At 33.0% G+C, this 24,136-nt stretch overlaps 1 protein-coding gene across 2 annotated transcripts in view; it reads right to left on the bottom strand.

Annotated features, from left to right (window-relative positions):
* Positions 1-8,484: 8,484 nt before the first annotated feature.
* Positions 8,485-24,136, bottom strand: part of LOC114338933 (cytochrome P450 6k1-like) — a 135,465-nt gene continuing 119,813 nt past the window's right edge. The window contains exons 1-4 of one of the 2 annotated variants that reach the window (XM_050659366.1): positions 19,654-20,314; positions 15,930-16,142; positions 13,320-13,565; positions 8,485-8,732 (exon numbers count right to left, since the gene is read on the bottom strand). In XM_050659366.1, coding sequence (XP_050515323.1) covers positions 8,554-8,732; positions 13,320-13,565; positions 15,930-16,142; positions 19,654-19,729 — 714 coding nt within the window. In that variant the 5' untranslated portion in view covers positions 19,730-20,314 and the 3' untranslated portion in view covers positions 8,485-8,553. Of the gene's footprint in view, positions 8,733-13,319; positions 13,566-15,929; positions 16,143-19,653; positions 20,315-24,136 lie in introns of those variants that run through there. The other variant, XM_050659367.1, reaches the window with a different exon arrangement.

The raw sequence follows: 24,136 nt of genomic DNA, 5'->3' as shown, positions 1-24,136 counted from the left end.
TCCATGGCTCGTTTTGATTCCTGTTGATTTTCTTGCATTGTCCTTTTTGTTTCCTGTTGATTTCTATCCATTTGTTGTGATTGGAGTTGCATCAGTTGCAATAGTTTCTCTATTCCTGTTAATTCCTGTTCTTTTCTCTCCATAATCGTTGTATCTCCTTCATTATCCAATCCTTCTTCAACAATTTTTTCCTCTTCTCTGTTTTCTTGCATTTTGCTTTGCCTCCTTGTGGTCGACATGTTGTTTCTTTTCGTTACTGTTTTCTTTGTCCCCGCCAAATGTGAAATTTTGCAACACTCTATAAGTTGCAGAACACGACAAATATTTCTCCCCAAATTTAATAAATTTTCTCCACAAATATCAAATATGCAATCAGTAAATTTCAAAATAAATATCAAATGTACGATTGGTAAAAAAAAATCAAATAATTCAATGGCAGTAAATATCAAATACCTACGATCAATCCATAAATCAAAATTATTTTTACACCTGGAAAAATTGTCAAATTATCTCTGGATCACCTGTAGTTATTCCTTATCTCTTTCCCTACCATCAAATGCAAAGCTGCGATATTTTTAAGCCACCACGTTCTGGGCTCCAGTTAATGTGATATTCAAAGATCGGTGTGCTCAAAGCACTTGATTAGATAATTAACTAATTAATTAAATTTAATTTTAATGATGCACTTATGATTTAATCACACTATTTAATGCTCTAATCTCAGGGTTTTATATTCTCGTGCTTCAATATCTCCTTTGCTTTACATATGATAAATAAGGTCAAAGATTAACGGAATAAAACACATATATGGTACAAAAGCATCTATTGAAATAAATTCACCCTCAAAATATCCTCTAAAAATAATATCTCCTATTCTGATTATTGAAATAACCCTACCACTATCTAAAGTACTTATTGAAATTTGCGTTATGAATAATTCTACAAAAAAAAATAAAACTGTCTCTCGGATGATGAGTTGTCCAAATTCTTGTCTCTGGTCGCCAACAATTTACTCTTAGCAGCCCCCTATGTAGTCAGCAATCTCGCAACAAATTATTGCAAGCCTATTGTCATTAATGACCCCCTACAGGTGCACGTATCTTTCAAAAAAACAATGCTAGCCTTTTCTCCTCTCGATAAACTGAATCTATTTCTCGTTCCGGCATGCAACGGTGACTCTTGGAATATAAGTAGAACAATATAACTTACAATGCTTTACGTGATGAGCTTCCGTCAGGACACTTATTTCAACAAACTCACAACTATTCACTTATCTGCCTTACTACTTCAGGAGACTCTCAGAGATCACCACTAGTCGACTTAACGATCATTTAACAACTGACTCTTCTTCCACCCTCTAACATTTCGCTAAACTCCCATTCTTCATACCTAGCCCCTCCTTTTTCCTTCTTCACCAATCCGAGTTCCTCAATTTTATCCCCATCTACCTTTCAGATAACAAACACCAATTTTCCCTACCATTAGAAATTTCCTAAAACTAATTACATGCCAATCGGTTTTTTTTTTCTTAATATCTAAACAAAGATTACATTCATTTAAATTTCTAAATACAATTGTTCCCTCGCCGCAAAAGTCCATTTGGGAAACCCGGTCTCATTGTCCAAACACATAACCACTTTCTTATCATACTAACTGTACAAAGAATATACTTAATCCCTATTTAAATTTTGTTTACCTACGGCCATCCAAAGATAATTGACTTTCATTTCTTCGAAATGAATTTTGGTATATTTTTATTATATGTTTTAACTTTTCTAAAATATTAAGATCGAAACCATATTAATTCAAATTTTACATATCTTAACAATACATATTATATTATATATTTGGCTATTATATAATTATATAAGCAGCATTTTTATTTTGATGTGCACATAATAACTAAATATATTACTTATATTTTATATATAGGCTACTTACCCATATAATATTTATTATACATAGGTATACCTATATAACTAACTAAAGTTTATATATTTTATACTTACTTTTTACGTAATATTGTAGAATGTAATAACTATACATTCTCATATGCAATTAGAATATGTAAATATAATATATTAGTAGAACCTAGGATGAGATTGGGTGATGTTGAAAACATACTTCTGAGAAATATAGCACATCCTTGGAATATTCTTCCCATATACTAAAAATATGTGCGATAGTACATTCTAAGTATATACATAGAAGGTATATAGCACTTCCTTGGAATATTCTTCCCATATACTAAAAATATGTGCCCTAGTACATTCTAAGTATGTAACTAGAAGGTATATAGCACTTCCTTGGAAGATTCTTCCCATATACTAAAAATATGTGCGATAGTACATTCTAAGTATATAAATAGAAGGTTTATAGTACCTCCTTAGAATCTTCTAAAAAGTATGTTCTTGGTATATACTGAAAAGAAGTGCGGTAGTACATTCTAAGTATATACATAGAACGTTTAAGTACTGTAATGTAGTATATACTCAGTATATGCTCTGCACATTCGCAATGGTAATTACGCATATTCTAAGTATATACTTTTTCTGAAAAGTATGTTCTATGAATCTACTAAGAACATGAAATTGTTATGTGGGTTATAAGACTATACAAATGAAAGAAAATACCATTTTATAAATGCAATAGACACAATTGATTTGGTTTTATTCCAAATTGAAAATAAAATTTGGCAACTGTCAGATTTAACTAAAATGTCACGTTAGAAAATGTCATAAATGTGTATTATCACGGACTTACCTTTTTTTCTATAATTTGTGACGCACTGAAAAATGTTCATGAAAAGGAGAATAAAAATATTTATTTATGTACCAAGTCAGTAAAGTTACTCTTTATTATTAAAGAGTCTGATATTATGAGCAGAGCGAGCCTAGCGAGCGAGGCGAATAACAGACGAGTTCGATAAATAATCTTTACTGACGTGGTGCATACAAAATTTTATCGCCAACAATTTGATATTGGTTTTAACACTTACTTACAATTTACTATTTAAGAACTTTTTAAATTTTAGACGTCATAATAATTTCATGACAGAGATGCCAGATTACGTTTGCAAGATGGCCGCTTTCAATTTTTAATCGATAGTTATTAATATTGAATAATTACTAAATCGGTAAAGTTTTAATTTATTTTATATGAATATAATTTAAAAATACTACAGAATTTTACTTTTTGACATAGATTTCATTGATAAGATCGCAAATTGTGTACAATATTTTTAATAATTAAAGAAAATAAATTTTAAGTTCAGTCAAACACTCGCCATTCGATTACTGCCATCGACCACCTACATTTAATCTCGGTTAATTTGATTATTCGCGGCAGGTAAAGTAAAATTCTTCTTTCGGTACAATAAAGTGTCACTTTACTGCCACAAATGAAGGCAAATGGGTACAATATTGGATAACTTTTGTGACAGTTGGCGATAATAGTTATTTATGAAATAGTTCGTAAAGTATGCTTTTTGCGAACGCACGCGATGTTTGGAGCACGAGCGCAGAGGCGCGATTGCTATACATCGCGTAAGTCAGAGAATAGTGAAGTTACAGTAATACTTTAGATAGTTTATAAAAGAAGAAGATTGATACTATTAATTTAATTAAAAAAATTGCAAAAGATAATTGTAAATATTGCAAAATTATTTTGCAAGGACATGTCGATTTTTGCTAACAATTAGAATAAGTTTTTAACCATTACCCGTAGAAAAATTATTTTTTCACATTTAGAAAGACTGAATTTTTATACAAATTCAAAAAAGAAAAAATTGTCCTAGGACACTTAGGGACGAAGTTGCCCCCCCCCCTTTTTAATTCACAGCAGCTTTTTTTATAACATTTACGGAATCAAAACAGACACATTTGAAGAAACGTACCTCAAAATTTTAATGTACCAAATATAAAGAATATATACTTTCAAACAAATCGTCCACAAAGCTTTCAAATGTGACCCGTTGGCCTTGAAACTTGGTTAGATCGATGAGAAGGGGGAAATAGCTGTATCTCTGGTTCTCGCCTATGGATTTAGACGTTTCTTTTTTAATTTGTGTTTACTTTTTGCGTACAGTACGAATATGCATAATTTAAATAAATTAATTGTTATATACACCATCAAATCTGTTTAAACAATTTTTTTTTATTTTTTTTAATATTTGAAGTAATTTTAATCACAAAACATAAACATTTATGAATAATATAATAATACATAATCTTCCATTAAACTTAGTAATAATTTAAAATGTGAACAAACAAATTATCCCATTCAATTGTTTTTGAAAATAGTATTGGTCTGTGGAAATCAGAAAATTTCAAATGAACTTTATTTTTTGCTAGATATGCTATTACATGAATGAAAAACTGAAGTTACAGAACCACCAAACAAGAGATGAACGTAATTGATTGGGGTTGGAAATTCAGCTAAGAACAGTGAGTACCGATCCGATCAACAGATCTTCTTTATACCAGATATTTTATTAACATAAATTACCTGCTCTCGAAAAACTGGTTGAACTGAGTACCTATTAGTACAGAGATATAAATATTTTATGGACTTCGATAACCAAAACCTCTATCTTTCTCTATTATCTATTTTGAAGATTTTTTTTTTAACTGCATGTACTCTTTGCGCACGTTACGGATAGGTTTTTTGTTAATAAAGTGGTTATTTAATTAACTACATATGTAAATTGTGTAAAAAAATTTTGGAAATTATTTTACGGTATTTTTAGGATGACTTTGTTGGGAATCATAGGAGTGGATCATGTTCACTTGAATTTACGATAACTATAATAAATTGGTATCTGATAATTGTCCCGTTTTTCATAAAAATACAAGTAATCCTAGATAAATCTCCTTTTATTGTATTTTAATAGTATTGTTATCATACCAAAATGTATGAAATATATTAATTTTTGTTTTTTTTTAAATCTTAAAAAATTATAACTTTCAATGTTGTAAGATACAATTATTATAATATTGTAGAAAATTTCTGCAAATAATTGTGTTCTTTTTGTCCTCTCTCTAATTTTGTTACATTTCATTTTTCATTTATCTAGTAGCATGTTTATCAAGAAATAAAACCTAGTTTATTTGAGATTTTTATTTTCAATGCAATATTATAAACCAATGTTAGTTTTAGGAATAATTGAATAGAATTATTTTAATATATTAATTATTAGACTTGGGCAAATTTGCAAATAAAAAGTATTAAATATGCGCATGAATATGCAGTGTTTTTCTCAAAAATATGCAAGTTTATCTAGAAAATATGCATGTAATAAAAAATATTTACAATATTTTTTAATTTACAAAAAACGATGTTATTTCGAATTGTGGTACAAAAATTTTTTCTAACAAAAACAAATCTGGCTTCTATCTGAGTACATAGAAAAACTTCTTTGATGTGAAATGAAACACAATGATTCAAAATATTTCATTAAAAATGTACTGTCTAACAATGCTAATTTGGAGGAATCCAATTGGGTAATAGTTTTCTGAGAAAAACTTTAGTTTGATTTTATGAATGACACTGAACTGTTTATTTTCGGCATCTTCAAAGTACAACAATTACAGAGAGAGTTGTTCACGGCTTATTTGACAACAAAAGTTAAAAGGACCGTCAAAATAAAAATGTTTACCTAGGGATATAAACTGGCAGATTTTGGAAGTGTCTTTATTAGTCACGATACCAAAAAATTGAATACCAAGAGATTATAAAACACAATAAATATTGAGATATCAATATAATATTGATTGATCCCGTACAGCACAGGTCATCTTTAAGATATCTTATTTACAACCAAATATGGTCTTAATGTCTTAGGACTCAATTAAGACTTTTAAAAGATATCTTTAAAACGCCAAATTTAAGATATCTTTAAAACGCCAAATTTAAAATATCTTTTAAACATCATATTTAAGACATTTTTTCTTAAAAATAGGTTATGTTATAATTACGAATTTAAAAGTTAGGTTAGGTCACGTTAGGTTAGTAAAACATTTAAGACAAGAGCTGGTAGCAAAAAGACAAACTCCAAACAAAAGCTTTTTCACATCAGTGACTTCAGTGGTATTTCCCATATGGTTTTATTTGAGGGATATTTAGAAGACTACAGATTTTAATAATGCAGTAAGTTTAGATTTAGATTGTTATATTATTAAAGTAAAAAGTTAAATTTGTTATCAAGACTAAATGCATGTCTCCTAATTCAACAGCTTACCTTAACAAATATGCTCTTAAAAATATATATTTTTTAGGTAGGTATCGGAGGAGGATCAAAAGCATATGATTTTGTATAAAGAGTTGGAAAATTAATTATTAGCATTAAGCAAGCTTTAATTAAGTTCAGTTGGCTGGGACAAAAAGGCAAACAAAAGTTTTGTGATACCAGAATTGCAAATCTGATAATTGGTAATAAAGCTTATTCTACATGCACATGTAAAATTTTAAAAGCAATAAACGTATTTTTAGAAGCTAATTATTTTTATTAAAAGTTCATTTAAAATATTTCATAAAAAATTAAAAAGAAAGCTATCCTAAACACCTTAATAATATACAAAAAAACATCTTTAAAATGTAAGGATTTGTAACATCCGTACCTCTTTAAGACGTCGTAAAGATATCTTTCCGGAAATACCAGACATCTTTAAGACATCTAAAACATCTTTAGTGAGTTATCTTTTAGATTTCTTTAAGATGTCTTTATGTTATCTGGGATAATTGATAATTGAAATATCAGTACACAACCAAAATTTCAAATTATCTGCACTTTATGCCCATTTATATAAAAATATTCAGAATTGGAGATTTTTGCATTTTTTATGCATAATATTATGCAAAATATGCAATTTGCATATTTGCCTAAGTCTATTAATTATAAATAATATGTACGTTTTACAATAAAAGTTACATCTAATATTATTTAAACAATTGAAAAAAAATTGTTTAAACAAATTTGATGGTGTATATAACAATTAATTAATTTAAATGTTGCATATTCGTAATGTACGTAAAAAGTACATGCAAATTAAAAAAAAACGTCGAAACAAATAATCGAGAACCCGAGATACAGTTAACAGCTCCTTCCCTCTTCTCATCGCTATCCCAAGTTTCTATTTCTTAATTGTAATAAACAAAGCTGCTCTGAGTTAAAAAATAAGGGGCCTAACTTCGTCCCTAATTGTCTTAGGACAATTGTTTTTCTTTCTAAATGTGTATAAAAATTCATTCTTTCTAAATATGAAAAAATTATTTTTCTACGGGTAACGGTTAAAAAGTTATTCTAATTGTTTATAAGCAAAAAATCGACATGTTTTTGCAAAATAATTTTACACTATTTAAAATTATTATTTGTTATTTTTTTTAATTAAGTTAATAGTATAAATCTTCTTCTTTCATAAACTGTACGAAGTATTACTATAACCTCATCATTTTCTGACTTATAGTGTTGCAAAAAAAGTTAATTTGGGATAAACAAATGAAATTACTTTAAACTATTTGACCAATTGCTTTGAAATTTAGGGTATAATTTAAGCACCGGAAGTCTCAGCAATCCATGTAATCAGAAGGTTTTAAGTTAATTTTTACATAAGTTATGAATATTTATAAAAACTCAAAATTTATGACTTATTTGGCAATTTTCTTATCAACAAATAAGGATAGACATATGCAGCGAACGCCGTATTAAAGTTTTTATAATATGATTTATGAGTTTCTTATTCTCAAATTTCTTTAAAATGCTTCACTTTTTAGTAATAGAAGAAAAAAGCGAAAATTTACCGTTTTTTGATCTTCATTTGTTTATAACTATGTATATCATCAAAATCGGCTGCAGGAAACATATAGGTTATTAATATAGATGTCCATACTACTCAAAAATTTAGTTTCGGCCTAGAGGGGGATGTGTCACGAGAAAAATCTTATTTCTCTGGACTAATATTTATAGTACCCAAAAAAACCCATTCGCCACCTGGCTGCTCAAGTGTCCCCAACATGGTATGTTTTTGCCTTATTTCCCTGGTGTATTGTAGCTCTGTCTCATGGTGTCTTACCATCGATTTTTCAAAAAGTTTTCATCTCATTCAGATAACAAGGTAAGAATTCAAAATTATGGTGCAATGTAAGTGATACTTCCGGTGGTCCTATCTATAAGCAGAGCTTAGCTAAGCTGGAGCTTAAGTTCTGTTGGTGCAACCAGGCATTAGAGTCTTGTCTTATCTCATTGTCAGCTTCAATTGGGTCAGTTAGTGCGCTTGTTCTACTTTTACTTTTATTTTGTTATTCTGGTGGATATTTTCTATTTTTTTTAAATATTCCTAGAGGTATTTTTATTGCGTACAATAAATGTATTACTTCCTTCTAATTTGACCCTGTCAAATGGCTTCTTAAGGTTCACGAAACACAAATTTTTGAAATATTAACAAAATGCTTAAAACTGATTTTTAAGTAAGGACTAAAAAATTAGCATTTGGATTAAAAATCATATTTTTTATTAACAAATAATACAAATAAAAATATTTTTAATACAATATTCTATCACATTTTTTCATTATTTATAGGCGTAATTATAAGAGGAAGGCCCACTTTTGAAACAAGAGGAAAACTTTTTGGTTCAAACTCGATCTTGGCTGGAGTATCGTGGCATTTTTCAATTTTAAAATTAAGAACAATATACGATAATGCCACTAATAAACTTAGAGTCCCAAGACGTTTACCTGAAAAAAGTAAAAGCTTGTTCTAGTCAAGGAAAACAGTAATAAAATAAAATTATGAGCTGAGAGTGTATACAGTGTTGAGCGCGCTAATAACCTAGTAGCGCGCTAGTAGAGGTGGAAATTATCGATATAAACGTATAAATTAATATTACGTAGTTTCCCACCTTTAGATGTATTGTGGGAGTATGACAACTGTCACTGTGACAGGAGACTTTTATAAAACACTCCTGTCACAGACGTCTAAATGTGGAAAACTAAGTGATGCAATGCTAATTTATACGTTTATATTGTTATGCTCTGTATTTCTCTCTTTCATGAGATTGATGAGCAAATTCTAAAGGACCCCGCACAAACCTTATGGAAAATAGGTCCCAGTGGATTTCGTTCATACTTTGGGAAAATACTCTTTGAAGCATCCTGATAAAAAGTTCTCATGGGCACAACTCAATCGTATGAAGGATTTTCAAGATATAGAGGCCCAAACTCGGAAAATTATAAGATTTACGGGGTATTCCAATTCCGTGAGTTACTGGTTATTTGGCAACATGTAGAAGTTTGGATCAAGGAAAAGTACTAGCAATCTAGGATTTTTTCCTGGCTATCCAATGGCGACCTTTACTTTGACCTTGACCTTCAACGGACGTCATCTTCTAGAGTTTCGAGGGTTTTAGGCATTAAATTGATATAAACGGATTACTCATGGGTTTTTGGGATCGCAAAACACGAATATGCCATCAGAATTGCCCTACGGATGACGTGGTGGCCAGGGCCACTGCAAGGGACGTCATCTTCTAGAGCAGCGGTGCTCAAACGGTCGATCGCGATCGACCGGTCGATCGCCAATGCTTTTGAAGTCGATTACGATTCACGGAAAAATACACATGGAAAAGGTGGAGACTGCGCTAACTTGTGGATAATATGAAGTGCCATGCACTTCATGAAGTGCATTAACATCCATGTAAAATTAAGATGAAAAACATCTTTAATTACAACTCTCCGTAGTTACAACCTGTTATCAAATAGAAATGTGAAATAAAGTTTTTTATTTTCAATTTTTTTTTTACTAGCAGTCGATCGCTGGACGCTTGCAGTTTATGTGGTAGATCTCATGCAGCGTAAGTCTGAGCACCACTGTTCTAGAGTTTCGATGGTTTTCGGCATTTAATTGATGCAAATGAATTACTGGAGGGTTTTTTGAGGTCGCTCAACACGAATATGCCACCAGAACCGACTCCCGGAGCACCTGGTTTCCAAGGTCAATGAAAGGGGTTCCTGGAGTTTCGAGGGTCTTTGGTACTACATGGATGCAACCGGATTACTCATAGGTTTTTGGAGTTGCTGAACACGAAAACCCCATCAAAACAGACATCGGGGTACCTTTGGAGGTTCGAGAGCTTTCGGTACTAAATTAATGGAAACTGATTACTCACCGGTTTTGGGGGCTGCTGAACGTGAATTCGATATCATATCCGATCCACGGAGTACCTGGTGTCTAAGGCAGATCTTCTTCTGGAGTTTCGACAGGTTTTGGCATTAAATTGATGCATATGGGTATTATTCATTAGTTTTTGAGGCTGCCAAACAAAAATACGCCATCAGAACAGACACCGGGGTACCTGGTGCGTAAGGCACGCCATCTTCTGGGGTTTTGAGAGTTTTCGGTACTAAATGGATGCAAGCGAATTACTCTTGTGTTTTTGGGGTTGCTGAACACGAATATGACTTAGATAAAATACTCTGAAGTATCTAGTGGCCACGATGAATACCACTATCAAAATAGAATGTAGTAAATCAATATTACAATAAATGGAGGAAAAACATTGTGAGATATAAATTGAGATTATATTTTTTATAATTAATCAAAACAATTAAATAGCACAACACAGTTATTTTAACAAAAATCTACAAATATCAAAAAAACTATTCATCAATTTATACGCTTTCTTTGAACAGCAATTCAAAAAACATCCGAATACTCGGTGTGTACTAATCCGTTTGCATCAGTTTGGTACCGAAAACCCTCGAAATTCCAGAAGATGACGTGCCATAGTGCATGTTCGGTAGTATGCATGTATGCATGTTCGGCAACCCCAAAAACCTAAGAGTAATCCATTTGATTCCTCCGAAACTCCAGAAGATAACCTGTCTTAGGCACCAGGTGCTCCTGTGGCTGTGCTGATCACGTATTCGTGTTCAGCAACCCCAAAAACCTATAACTAGTCCGTTTGCATTAATGTAGTACCAAAGACCCTCGAAAATAGAGGAGCCCCTTTCATTGACCTTGGAAACCAGGTGCTCTGGGAGTCGGTTCTGGTGGCATATTCGTGTTGAGCGACCTCAAAAAACCCTCCACTTAAATTCATTTGCATCAATTAAATGCCGAGACAATCGAAACTCTAGAAGATGACGTCTCTTGCAGTGGCCCTGGCCACCACGTCATCCGGAGGGAAATTCTGATGGCATATTCGTGTTTTGCAATCCCAAAGACCCATGAGTAATCTGTTTATATCAATTTAATGCCTAAAACCCACGAAACTCTAGAATATGACGTCCGTTGAAGGTCAAGGTCAAAGTAAAGGTCGCCATTGGATAGCCAGGAAAAAATCCTAGATTACTAGTACTTTTCCTTGATCCAAACTTCTACATGTTGCCAAATAACCAGTAACTCACGGAATTGGAATACTCCGTAAATCTTATAATTTTCCGAGTTTGGGCCTCTACATATATCTTGAAAATCCTTCATACGATTGAATTGTGCCCATGAGAACTTTTTATCAGGATGCTTCAAAGAGTATTTTCTTAAAGTATGAACGAAATCCACTGGGACCTATTTTCCATAAGGTTTGTGCGGGTCCTTAATTAATTACTCAATTATTTTAATTACTGCTTATGTAAAAAAAACAAAATTTAAATTAACTTTTCTAATAAACTTTATTCTCAGGGCTATTTTATTTTTGATGCTTTACCTTTGGTTTGTGGCTTCTTGTATCCCTAGTTGCTTACTGCATCCAGAAAAAAAAACAGGGAAATTAAACACACTTAATGTCATATAAATGTTGAAAATAATATTTATTTATCCAATATACCATAAACATAGGATTTCAAAAATATGCTAAAATCTAAATTTGTTGCAACTATTTCTCATCTACTAAATTAAGCTTTAATGCTCCTCTGTTTTAACAATTTTTTTTTAAATAATTCGTTATTTATTATTACAAAATTTAATAAAACTTACTTTTCTCTTTTTGAATTGATTACTTATTTCTTCTTTAAAATTTGGAATGACTAATTATGTTATAAAACTGTTCAATACAAAAATTAAGCAAATATGGTGTGGATATAAACAAACTCTCTCCGTTTCACAAATCATTTGACTAACCTTTTTGTTTCTTCTCTACTTCTTTTCCCTGATTGCGTCATCCTCGATTCTCCCACAGGTACTCTTAGGATGTTGCGAAAGGTCCCTCTCGTCCAAACTGCTTCACAAACAAACAAACAGGACTCGCTCGAATTCTCGAGCGAGTTTCCTTTCTGCTTGATATCTTTTGCAAATATACCAATCGGCTACTCGTTCTAGACAGAAACAGGAATCTTCTTCGGTCTTAGGAAAATTAACTTCTCAACTCGGTCAACGATTTCGTTTTAACTTATTCTGCTCGCAAAGGCCAACTTCACCACTTTACACTGATTTCTCACTTTTCAAAAACTGGACTGCTGTCTTCAGATATTCATTTCACAGTGCCAATTTTTTCTCTCGTCAAAATCAGACTCCACACTCTCATCTATTCCATCCATCATTTTTCACCAATCACAAAACATCGTTTCTACCCACTACCCCATTTTATCATTTCTTAAGAACCAATTTAATTTGTATACAACTTTCCAATTTGTTAAATTCCGGGAGATATCAAATTACTTTCGTTGCTAAACAAAAAGCCTTACATTCTAAACTCAATAAAATTGTTTACCGCCTAACCTTCTTAGAATTTTTTAGTAAATGTCTTATTGTCCATTGCAAAGCGAAATAAAACTGTATTGTCTAATCTGACCGCACCATTGTTTTAGTCAGTTCAAAAACCCATTAAGAAAACAACCTTCTTAACGATTTCACTTTTCCGCGAATACACTGGTTACCAACTAAATTATCCTATTACAATTTTTGGTCATATGCAGGGCGATGAAAATCTATAATTTCGTGGTCTCTGATATAAATTTATTTACTAAATTTTTCCAAAAAAAATATATAACAATATATTATATAATTTCCACCTCTACTAGCTTCATCACTTTTTATTTCATAATGTAATATATTTTTCATCTTTAGCGTTATTTTGTTATTAGAGCGCTCATCACTGTATAAAGCTTTGCCATTTAGTTATTTCGTCAAAGTTAATGTACATTTAAAGAACAATTTTAACATAAATAAACCTTCTAGGCCACGTTGGTTTTTAGTGTGAAATATTGCACATTAATATGAGACAGCAGTCCAATAACATTTAAAACATGGTTTGCATAGAACCAACGTGGCAGAGAACGTGATAGAGTTATTCCATAACCTTGCCAATTAACAACATTAATAAATTATACCTATACAAATTCTGGGACCTGCTCCAAACGGAATGTAAATTAGACCTTCTGATGCCATATCGTTTTCAAATCGTTCTGGATTATACAGTTCAGGATTAGGAAAATAATTTTCATCCCTATGAAGTGCAAAGAATGGTATTATTACAGTCATATCCTTTTTCACTACCAAATCCGTACCCTCAAATTTGTAATCAGAGGTAGGCACTCTATCCAGAAACGGTATAGGAGGATATTTTCTCATTGTCTCTGAAAAAAATTATAGGTTGTTTTAAATACGAGACTAAAAATATATTTTTATTGGTACCCCATTTTACTTATTTAAAGTACGCCTCAACGTGTTTAAATTCAACTTTCTAAAACTCACGTATTTTGAAGTTACCAAGACAATATCAAAATATTGATCTATTCTGACAGGATGTGTAACTTCAAATAAATAAAATATGAACAAAATATTACTAACAAATGTTTGAAAATCTTTATTCAATGTTAAAAATTAGGTACAGTAACTGTGTCAACTGTTGGTATTGTTTAAAATATTTATACTTAGTTTTTTAAATCAGAGGAAATGCTGTTCAAATTAATTCGACTGATGATCTCAGAAGCCAATGAGGTTGTAGTTCCATTAATGGCGCTCCAAATAATGTTTGAAACAATCTTCTTATTAGTAATACCCTCTTCAACGTATAGCATTACGCTCTAATTACTATTTCTGCTAATTTTATTTTCTTATTTTTTTATTATTTTTCTCAAAATCGAAACGACGTTAGTCATTCGAAATGCAAATTCAAATACAAATGTCAAGAGAGGCATGGCTTTACCCTGTCCACCATCTGCTTTTCTCACCCACGTAAATTAGTTACCATATCAGTCGTTTGTGTCAACAACTCACTATGCATTCGAGAGTGTTTTTTGTTGTAACTGCGAAAGTATACACCAGACCTAATAAATGATTTGTTGCTCAGTCATCTGGTCAGAGGGAAGAAAGATAACAGTAATCGTTGTAGTTTTTCTATTCAGTAACAGCTCAGCAGGCAAACGCGTCGGACCACAACCAACGCTCTCACTAACCATCGACCATTCTTCCGAGTGTCTTAAGCGAAACACATTTTCGTTACCACAATAAATAAAATATTTACCGTTCGTTGTGTAACATTTATTTCTAGGATTAAATTAATTCCGCCATCCACCAACCGGAATAAACGTAACAGTCGCTACAGCTGCCGATTTCCATACTACTTGTTGTTAGATTTGATCTATATATTGTCATGACACTGTTCGCCATAATTGCACCAGACGTACCTCGAAATGCATGTCCCATGTATTTCTCAGGATCTTAAAATTGTAAATAGAGTACAATTTTCAAGGGACATAATCCAAATGTAAGAATACCAACTATTTGATTAGTGCACTCTCCTTTATCAAACATTAAGAAAACACGATCTGTACTTACTTACATTTTTGGGGCGCAATAATAAATTGTTCTTTATTTATTCTAATTGTTCATTCATCAATATAAAATTTATTTTACTGTCCTATGCATACGTCACTGGTATGTATTCGATATCATGGGATATAAAAATATGTTACATTTTTGTATTGAGTTCTAAGTGAATTGGTGCAGAAATTGTTGTAGTTTGTTAAATTTTAAATTTGTTTATAGACGTGAATCAGGTTAAATTAAAACCTGTTCCACAATTAAAACTTCCCCTGTTCCAGTGTTCCCGTACATCAAAGTTTGTCCGACTAGAGTCCGTTAAGCTATTAATAAATTTTAAGTATGCTATTAATCAACTTTTTGGTAAGCGGGATTCAGGCCTATTAATGCGATTTGTATAAAACGTTTTGTATTTAATTATATTTGGGAGAAACTATCTCACGAAAGTTACCAATATGTATATTAACGAATATTAATCTGGATAATAAATGTAAAAATAGAAAAGAAATTAGAAGATAAAATAAATGGTCCCAATTTTATTGCCGGAACCTGATTCTTTAACGATGAAGCTGAAGCCGATGATGATTTACTAGGAACATTAGAGGCGTGGATCAACGAGACTGGTTTGTTGGAAAATGAGAAGCAAAGAAGTGGTGTTGGCCTATACTCACACAATTAAGGTAGAATTCCGCACCAAGCGACCAAGACAGGAGACCGCGACAGGCGACAGATAGGCGAGGTCTCCCCACGACTGCTCTCAATGCAATTATATCAGGGTAGTTCTGCAGCCCGCGACCGAGACCAGCGACCAACTATCGTCTATCGCGACCTATCTGTCGCCTGTCGCGGTCTCCTGTCTAAGTCGCTTGGTGCGGAATTCTACCTTATTGCTATGGCAGTACTAAAGTGATGTCTTCTCCACACACAAGACAGCAAGTCTAATAGTACTTTACTAGACGTTTGTCGATCTGTAGCAGTTCCCTACCTAAAATTGACCCTACGAAAAATATAATAGGATCATGGAGTACATCATCATCAAAAGTTTTTATGGACGTAAGACTAGATGGAAAAGGACACTTTATGGAAAAACATGAAAAGCAGAGACGATGTCAAGCAGAAACTTGTAAAACCAACCACCACCCGGCTAAAAAGGTGTAATATTGAAAAACACTTACCTTTGATGCACATTTCTAGATACTTGTTTTCGTGTACTCCCTCATATGATATACCACCAAATTTATTTACATTCTCTTCGATTTCTTTTCTTAATTTAGTTTGTGTAGATTCATTCATGGCAATTTCATATAAAGTGAAACCAATTACCGTGTTCATTGTATCTTTACCAGCTAATAAAAACGATATTGCAGTTGAGATGGACGTTTCTAATTCTAAAAATAAGGTATAAATTTACTCATTTATTATTTTTTTGTATACGAGATTTATGGATAACATCAAATGTAGACCAAACCAAAGAAATTAAGACACGTATTGAAATAGCACGTGCATCATTCATTAAACTTAAAAAGTTTCTTTGTTGTCGGGATATAAGGTTAGAACTACGCCTAAGGATGCTTCTATGTTACGTGTTCTCTACTCTTCTTTAGAGCTTGGAAGCGTGGACATTGAAACAAGTCCATTTGAATAAGTTGGCCGCTTTTGAATTTTGGTGTTACAGAAGAATCCTACGAATATCATGGATTAAAAGAATGTCGAACATGGAAATAACTAGAAGGATAGAAAATCAACCGGAAATAATACTAACTATCAAAAGACGAAAACTTGAGTACTTGGGACAGGTGATGAGACGGCAAAAATACTCATTATTACAACTTATTATGCAAGGCAAAATCCGAGGAAAGCGAAATGTGGGAAGACGAAGAACATTCCGGCTTAAGAACTTACGAGAATGGTTCGAATGCAGTAGTGCAGAGTTACTTAGAGAGACAGCCAACAGGGTCCGCATTGCCATGGTGATTTCCAACCTTCGATAGAAGATGGAACTTAAAGAAGGAGATACCAGATTCACAATTAAAGCTGATTTATCTTACGACGGGACGTGGACAGCACGTGCCGTAGAGCAATAGACGGCACACATCGCACGTCCCTGTTGTCGCACTGTTCCGTTGTACTGTGAACTAGTCAATCCTTTTTAGATCAGACGTTTTTTCAACGTTCCTCGTATGACTGTCCACGTCCCCATCCTAAGTTAAATAAATTTACGTTGAATTGTCATTATTTTTCTTTCTTACTGACTTTAGATTGCTTGATCAATTCAGCCGCATTAGATAATAATTTACTATTTGCTACAATGTTAAATACAAAACAACATTATGTACATGTGCGCACATACAATACTTACGCACGGACTTACATACATAGGTAGATACTGATAAATAAAAGCAAAAAAAATACGAAAAAGGAAGTGCAAACATTAAATTAATCAGCAGGTATACTCTTTATTTAGGGTTCTAACCAACTTAAATGAATTTACAAATAGGGAATTAGACAAATTATACTAAATGCTGATACTAAATACTAATACTGAATACTAATAAATATAAGTTTTTTTTACACCGCGCTAAGACTACATACAATCCGGTTCAATATCTCGGAGGCTGAATTATCATTAATCATCTTTGAAGAAGCATTACTATTTGAAAGTGAAGTAATAATAAGTAATGAAAGAACTATTTAGAACATTAAATATTCAGATGACACCGTGATTATGACAAGCTCTGCTGAACAATTCCATCTACTTACTACTAAACAAAACAAACAGGGTTTGTGAAAAGTATAGACTAAAAATGATATAAAACAGACTAAATATATGATAATAACCAAGAAAACAAACATATTATGTATCTAGAAAATGTACCGATAGAAAGAGTTAATACATACAAATATCTGGGAGCCTGGATTTCAGAAAATAATAATCAACTAATGGAAATAAGGAAATAAGGATTAGTATAGAAATAGAAAAAATGGGCAAATAATACGAAATAATATAACACAATATAAATAAAAAGTTACAATATCTGGAACACGTAAAGAGGGAACAGCTATCTGGAATGCTAAAATTGATAATACCTACATGGAACGATAAGAGCAGGAAGGAGTATAGGAAGAGTATGACTAAATGGTTGAAAAATTTAAGGGACTATTTTAAATACAGTTGCATAGAGCTCTTCAGAGCAGCGGTTGATAGAGTGAAAATAGTGATGATGATATCCAACCTCCGATTGAGTGACGGCACTTAATGAAGAAGAGTGGAGAGAGAGAGCGCAGGTTATGTAGTTTGTGTGCAAGGTGTGAGAGATATACATGTATGCCACACACAACCCCCACTCATAATGGATTTTTCTGCACAAGCATTGTCCATATAGAGGAGATGTACATTAAATACAGGTGGAAACAAAGGTGGAAACAATGAAATCCAGTATTGATCTGAATGATTACGTGCTCTATCTTCTTAGGAACCAACATTTCTGGATAAAATAATCAGTCCAATTAATGAAGCAAGAGGACAAAATCTCGCAATTTTTACAGAATGGATCGATTTGCTTGAAAATGCGAGGATAAGTATTGGATAGTCCAAGGATCAAAATATATATGATACCGAAAGGCGCTTTTACCATGGGGGTGGTTGCCACCCCATCTTGTGGGTGGAAGTTTCTTATTATATTTTGACCGCAAAAATTGGTAAAAATATTCATTCTAAGCAAAATATATTCTATACATTTTTTTGATACAATTAATCGTTTTCGATTTATTCGCTATCAAAAGAGTTAGTTTTAAATAGAAAAAATCAAGGTTTTTAATCAGTTTTCTGGAAATAACTCAAAAAATTTTCGTTTTATCAAAACAACTTTACTTAACAAAAATGTACCTTTCGAAAAAATAAACAAAACGATTTTTTAAAATTTTCTTTAAGACCAATAGTAATCGAGTTATACTTTATTATGTTTGCTCTTCTTCGTCAAATGCTCAATATTGTAGTTTCGAAGTCAAAAGACAGAAAAACTACGCGATTTTCGAGGATAAATTGTTCAAACAAATTTAAAGCAATTATAAATATATACCACCAAAAATACAAAAAAATTTTGTAGCTCAAAAATTAAGTTACTTATTATAATGAAAAGAATGTCAGTCCCCATTTTTTTCAGCGAAAAAGTGGTCGGAAGCAACCTATTAATCACCACCCTAATTAAAATTAGTCATTGACCTAATTTGGTCTTCTTTATTTGTATAATATTAATAGGTTCTAGAAGTTTGATCGACTTAGAATGATTAGTTTTTAAAAAAAATGGAGTTAAGAGAAAATAAAGAATTTTTGTAATTTGGTAAAAAATGCCTTTTTCTTCGGAATAGAAAGATTAACATCAGAGATACGAAGAAATGTTTAAATATGAAGTTGTAGCTTATTTAATTCCCAAGAAAATGGTTTGCAAAAATTTTTTCTGCGAGATCTTGATAATTTCGATCACGACTTTTATCCTAATGCGTTTATTACATATAGCATAATAAATTTCTGAAAAATTTTTGTATAATGGCTTTAAAGCATCAATTCTGCTTGACCAGCGTATATTAGATAAATGCTTTAAAACCAGACTTGTAAAGTATTGTTTTATGATATTCCAACGTTTGGTAGAAGCTGAAAAAAATGGGTAAGTGTTATTTTAATCCGACTAAAACTTTTGTAAAAACTCTAGTGGCGCCGCACACATTGCACACGTGGACGGCGCAGTCCTGGGTATTGCACTAAATTTCCGTTGTCGGTTAGTTGCGTTAACGGCTAGTTTGTCAGTTTTCTAGAGACAGCACTGCCACCGCCAGGTCAAATTATGGATGCTGGTGTATGGATGATGAATGTTAGTTACCGAAATATAAATAAAAACTTACCTAAGATATCTTGCTTTCCACTTTCTTTTTCTTTGAGATTTGTTAGCAAAATCAACAAAAATTTGAGGTTTACCATTATAATCCTTCCTCGCTTTCATTCCTTGTTTAAAAACACCTTCAAAAAACTTCATTAAGCTTTCCGATATGAAATCAAGTTTTAAAGTGGTTGCCCATGATGGTTTGATAAAGTATAGGTTTTGAATAAGTGCATTTCTGAAAGTAAATGTACCCATTTTCTCTACAACTGATTCTATCTCAGAAGTTTTGTCTTCGAAACTATGCGAATTCACCCCATAAACGAATTTAAATAATAGTTCTGACGTAAAGAGTTCACCGACTCTTTTGCCATCAATTATTTCTTTGTTTTTGTTCAGGAATCTCGTCATGGAATTACATACTTCGATTAAGTAGTTACGGTATAAGCTCTTTAACATAGCAGAAGTAAAAACAGGTGATAGTTTTGTTCTAACTTGTTTCCACTCTGGATTTTTTAGAAAGAATACTGCTTGTGCCAATAGAGGATGTGTAGGGATAGCTGGTCTTCGGTTACAGAAAATGGCAGAGTCCTTTATTAAAACATCCTTAATTAATTCAGGAGATTTTAATACCAATAAAGGTTCATCAAGTATAAATATTCCAAAATATGGTGCTTTTATCACCCATATTAAGCTGCACCCCCCACCATCTCGAATAAAGTTCGGACTAGGCAAAAAATTTAGTGCTATTTATGTGCTAATTAGTTGCTCTATTCCGAATTTTGTTGCTCAAACCGTTTACCAGGAAATCGCGTTGAAAGTGGGGGGGTGCAGGTTAATGTAAAGCTGCACCCACCCACACCGAAAAAAGCTCAAACTTCTTGATTTTTTTGGTGATAAATTTAGTGCTATTTATGTGCTAATTAGTTGCTCTATTCCGAATTTTGTTGCTCAAACCGTTTACCAGGAAATCGCGTTGAAAGTGGGGGGGTGCAGGTTAATGTAAAGCTGCACCCACCCACACCGAAAAAAGCTCAAACTTCTTGATTTTTTTTGGTGATAAATTTAGTGCTATTTATGTGCTAATTAGTTGCTCTATTCCGAATTTTGTTGCTCAAACCGTTTACCAGGAAATCGCGTTGAAAGTGGGGGGGTGCAGGTTAATGTAAAGCTGCACCCACCCACACCGAAAAAAGCTCAAACTTCTTGATTTTTTTTGGTGATAAATTTAGTGCTATTTATGTGCTAATTAGTTGCTCTATTCCGAATTTTGTTGCTCAAACCGTTTACCAGGAAATCGCGTTGAAAGTGGGGGGGTGCAGGTTAATGGCAAGCTGCACCCACCCACACCGAAAAAAGCTCAAATTTCTTGATTTTTTTTGGTGATAAATTTAGTGCTATTTATGTGCTAATTAGTTGCTCTATTCCGAAATTTGTTGCTCAAACCGTTTACCAGGAAATCGCGTTGAAAGTGGGGGGTGCAGGTTAATGGCAAGCTGCACCCACCCACACCGAAAAAAGCTCAAACTTCTTGATTTTTTTGGTGATAAATTTAGTGCTATTTATGTGCTAATTAGTTGCTCTATTCCGAATTTTGTTGCTCAAACCGTTTACCAGGAAATCGCGTTCAAAGTGGGGGTCCAGCTTAATGGCAAGCTGCACCCACTCACACCGAAAAAAGCTCAAACTTCTTGATTCTTTTGGTGTGAAAAATTTAGTGCAATTTATGTGCTAATTAGTTGCTCTAATCCAAATTTTGTTGCTCAAACCGTTTACCAGGAAATCGCGTTGAAAGTGGGGGGTGCAGGTTAATGGCAAGCTGCACCCACCCACACCGAAAATAGCTCAAACTTCTTGATTTTTTTGGTGATAAATTTAGTGCTATTTATGTGCTAATTAGTTGCTCTATTCCGAATTTTGTTGCTCAAACCGTTTACCAGGAAATCGCGTTCAAAGTGGGGGTCCAGCTTAATGGCAAGCTGCACCCACTCACACCGAAAAAAGCTCAAACTTCTTGATTCTTTTGGTGAAAAATTTAGTGCAATTTATGTGCTAATTAGTTGCTCTAATCCAAATTTTGTTGCTCAAACCGTTTACCAGGAAATCGCGTTGAAAGTGGGGGGGTGCAGGTTAATGTAAAGCTGCACCACCCACACCGAAAAAAGCTCAAACTTCTTGATTTTTTTGGTGATAAATTTAGTGCTATTTATGTGCTAATTAGTTGCTCTATTCGGAATTTTGTTGCTCAAACCGTTTACCAGGAAATCGCGTTCAAAGGTGGGGGTCCAGCTTAATGGCAAGCTGCACCCACCCACACCGAAAAAAAGCTCAAACTGCTTGATTTTTTTGTTAAAAAATTTAATGCTATTTATGTGCTAATTAGTTGCTCTATTTCGAATTTTGTTGCTCAACCCGTTTACCAGGAAATCGCGTTGAAAATGGGGCGGTGCAGGTTAATGGCAAGCTGCACCCACCCACACCGAAAAAAGCTCAAACTTCTTGATTTTTTTTGTGATAAATTTAGTGCTATTTATGTGCTAATTACTTGCTCTATTCCAAATTTTGTTGCTCAAACCGTTTACCAGGAAATCGCGTTGAAAGTGGGGGTGCAGGTTAATGCAAGCTGCACCCACCCACACCGAAAAAAGTTCAAACTTATTGATTTTTTTTGTGATAAATTTAGTGCTATTTATGTGCTAATTAGTTGCTCTAGTCCGAATTTTGTTGCTCAAACCGTTTACCAGGGGCGGGGCCAGCTTCTCATTAGACGCACAACGAAACACTTGTACACTAAAACAATGAGCAATAAAATCAGATAGCGGTATAGTTCGATGGTACGTGGTCCCTAAATTATTTTAGTACCAAATAATATGTACGAGTAATTTATTTATTTAACATATAACAGAGACACCTATAGCGCGGAACAGGTCGGGTGGGATAAACTAATGCATTTGCAAGTTCTACGGTTAGCAACAAAATCGGATACCGATATATTTCGATAGTACGTATCATCATGATCATAATCATCCAGCCCTTTTCGTTCACTGCTGGACATAGGCCTCCCTCATTTTTGTCCATTGTGCTCTATTTTGAGCACTTTCCATCCAATTTCTTGACATTTTCTTGAGCTCATCTGGACTGAAGCGTAGGTCATCTTCCTCTACTTCTTTTGTCTAATCTCGGCCTGCCCTCAAGTAATCTCTTCGTCCACCCCCATCACTGATTCGGGCGACGTGTCCGGCCCAGTTCCATTTCAGGGTGGCATTTCGGGAAATTACATCGGTAACTTCTGTTCTTCGCCTTAAGTCTTCATTTCTAACTCGGTCACGAAGCGATATACTCAGCATTGAGCTTTTCATTTTCCTCTGGGCTATTAGCAGCATTTTAGAAGTTGTAGCTGTCAATGTCAAAGTTTCGTCACCATAAGTCATCATAGGCAACACAAATTGGTCAAATGTTTTACGTTTTAGAGAAATTGGTATATCGCTTTTAAAGATGTCTTTGAGTTTTTCATAGGCTGCCCATGGTAGGTTTATTCTTCTTCGTAGTTCGCATGTTTGGTTGTCTCTTGTGATCTTTATTTCATGTCCAAGGTATATGTATTTTTCCACTAGCTCTACTTCGTTGTCTCCAATATTGATATTTCCGCTAGGTACTAGGTTTGTCATGAATTTTGTTTTGGAGATGTTTATTTTGAGACACCTACACTGGCATACACTAACTAAAGTTCATGTAGCATGGTACATATCTCCTTGAGGTTGTCAGAGAACAAAACTATGTCGTCTGCGAATTTCAAATTTGTTAATCTTCTACCGGCAATATTCAGGCCTCGCTCTTCCCAGTTAAGTTATTTACAAGCATATTCTAGTACGAGTAGTATAGTATAGTACTCTATAATTTTATACGAGGTATGTAAAAATATATGAATTTGGCTCAAGAGTAAAATACCTTTATTTTTCACAATATCGAAAATTGTTATTATGAAAAGTTATTAAGAATTAAAAACCATGTTTTAGTTTGTAATTACATCCTTCTAACTGAAATATTTTGAACTATAAAGGTACTTTACATTTGATCTAAATTTATCTTTTTTGACATACCTCGTATAAAATTGATATAAGATTGTTGTATTTTAGGTTTTAGAGTGTTTTAGACCATGCAGAACTTTTTATTACTAATCACTTTTTTCGTAAAATTAATAATAAAAGAGTTATTAGAATTAAAATTACTGAAAATAATGTTATAGGTTTCAGACACATACTGTATATTATTTTACGGACTATAATAAACTTTACTTAATTTTTTTTTGTTTTAGCACCTAATCTTTACAACCCAATAGGTCCCCATAACCCTCGAGTAACTGCAAATTTAGCATACTTTCCTCCCCTACTATAATGCACACTACAGTAAGCATAAATGGTATAAGCCACATCCATGGTTATGGCGGTTTCTGTGAACTAATTTCTAAACCACATTCGTCAAATAATATGAAAATACAAATTTGTAAA

Source organism: Diabrotica virgifera, chromosome 8 (assembly GCF_917563875.1).
Source record: "Diabrotica virgifera virgifera chromosome 8, PGI_DIABVI_V3a".
NCBI lineage: Eukaryota > Metazoa > Arthropoda > Insecta > Coleoptera > Chrysomelidae > Diabrotica > Diabrotica virgifera.
This window is presented reverse-complemented; position numbering and strand designations above follow the sequence as displayed.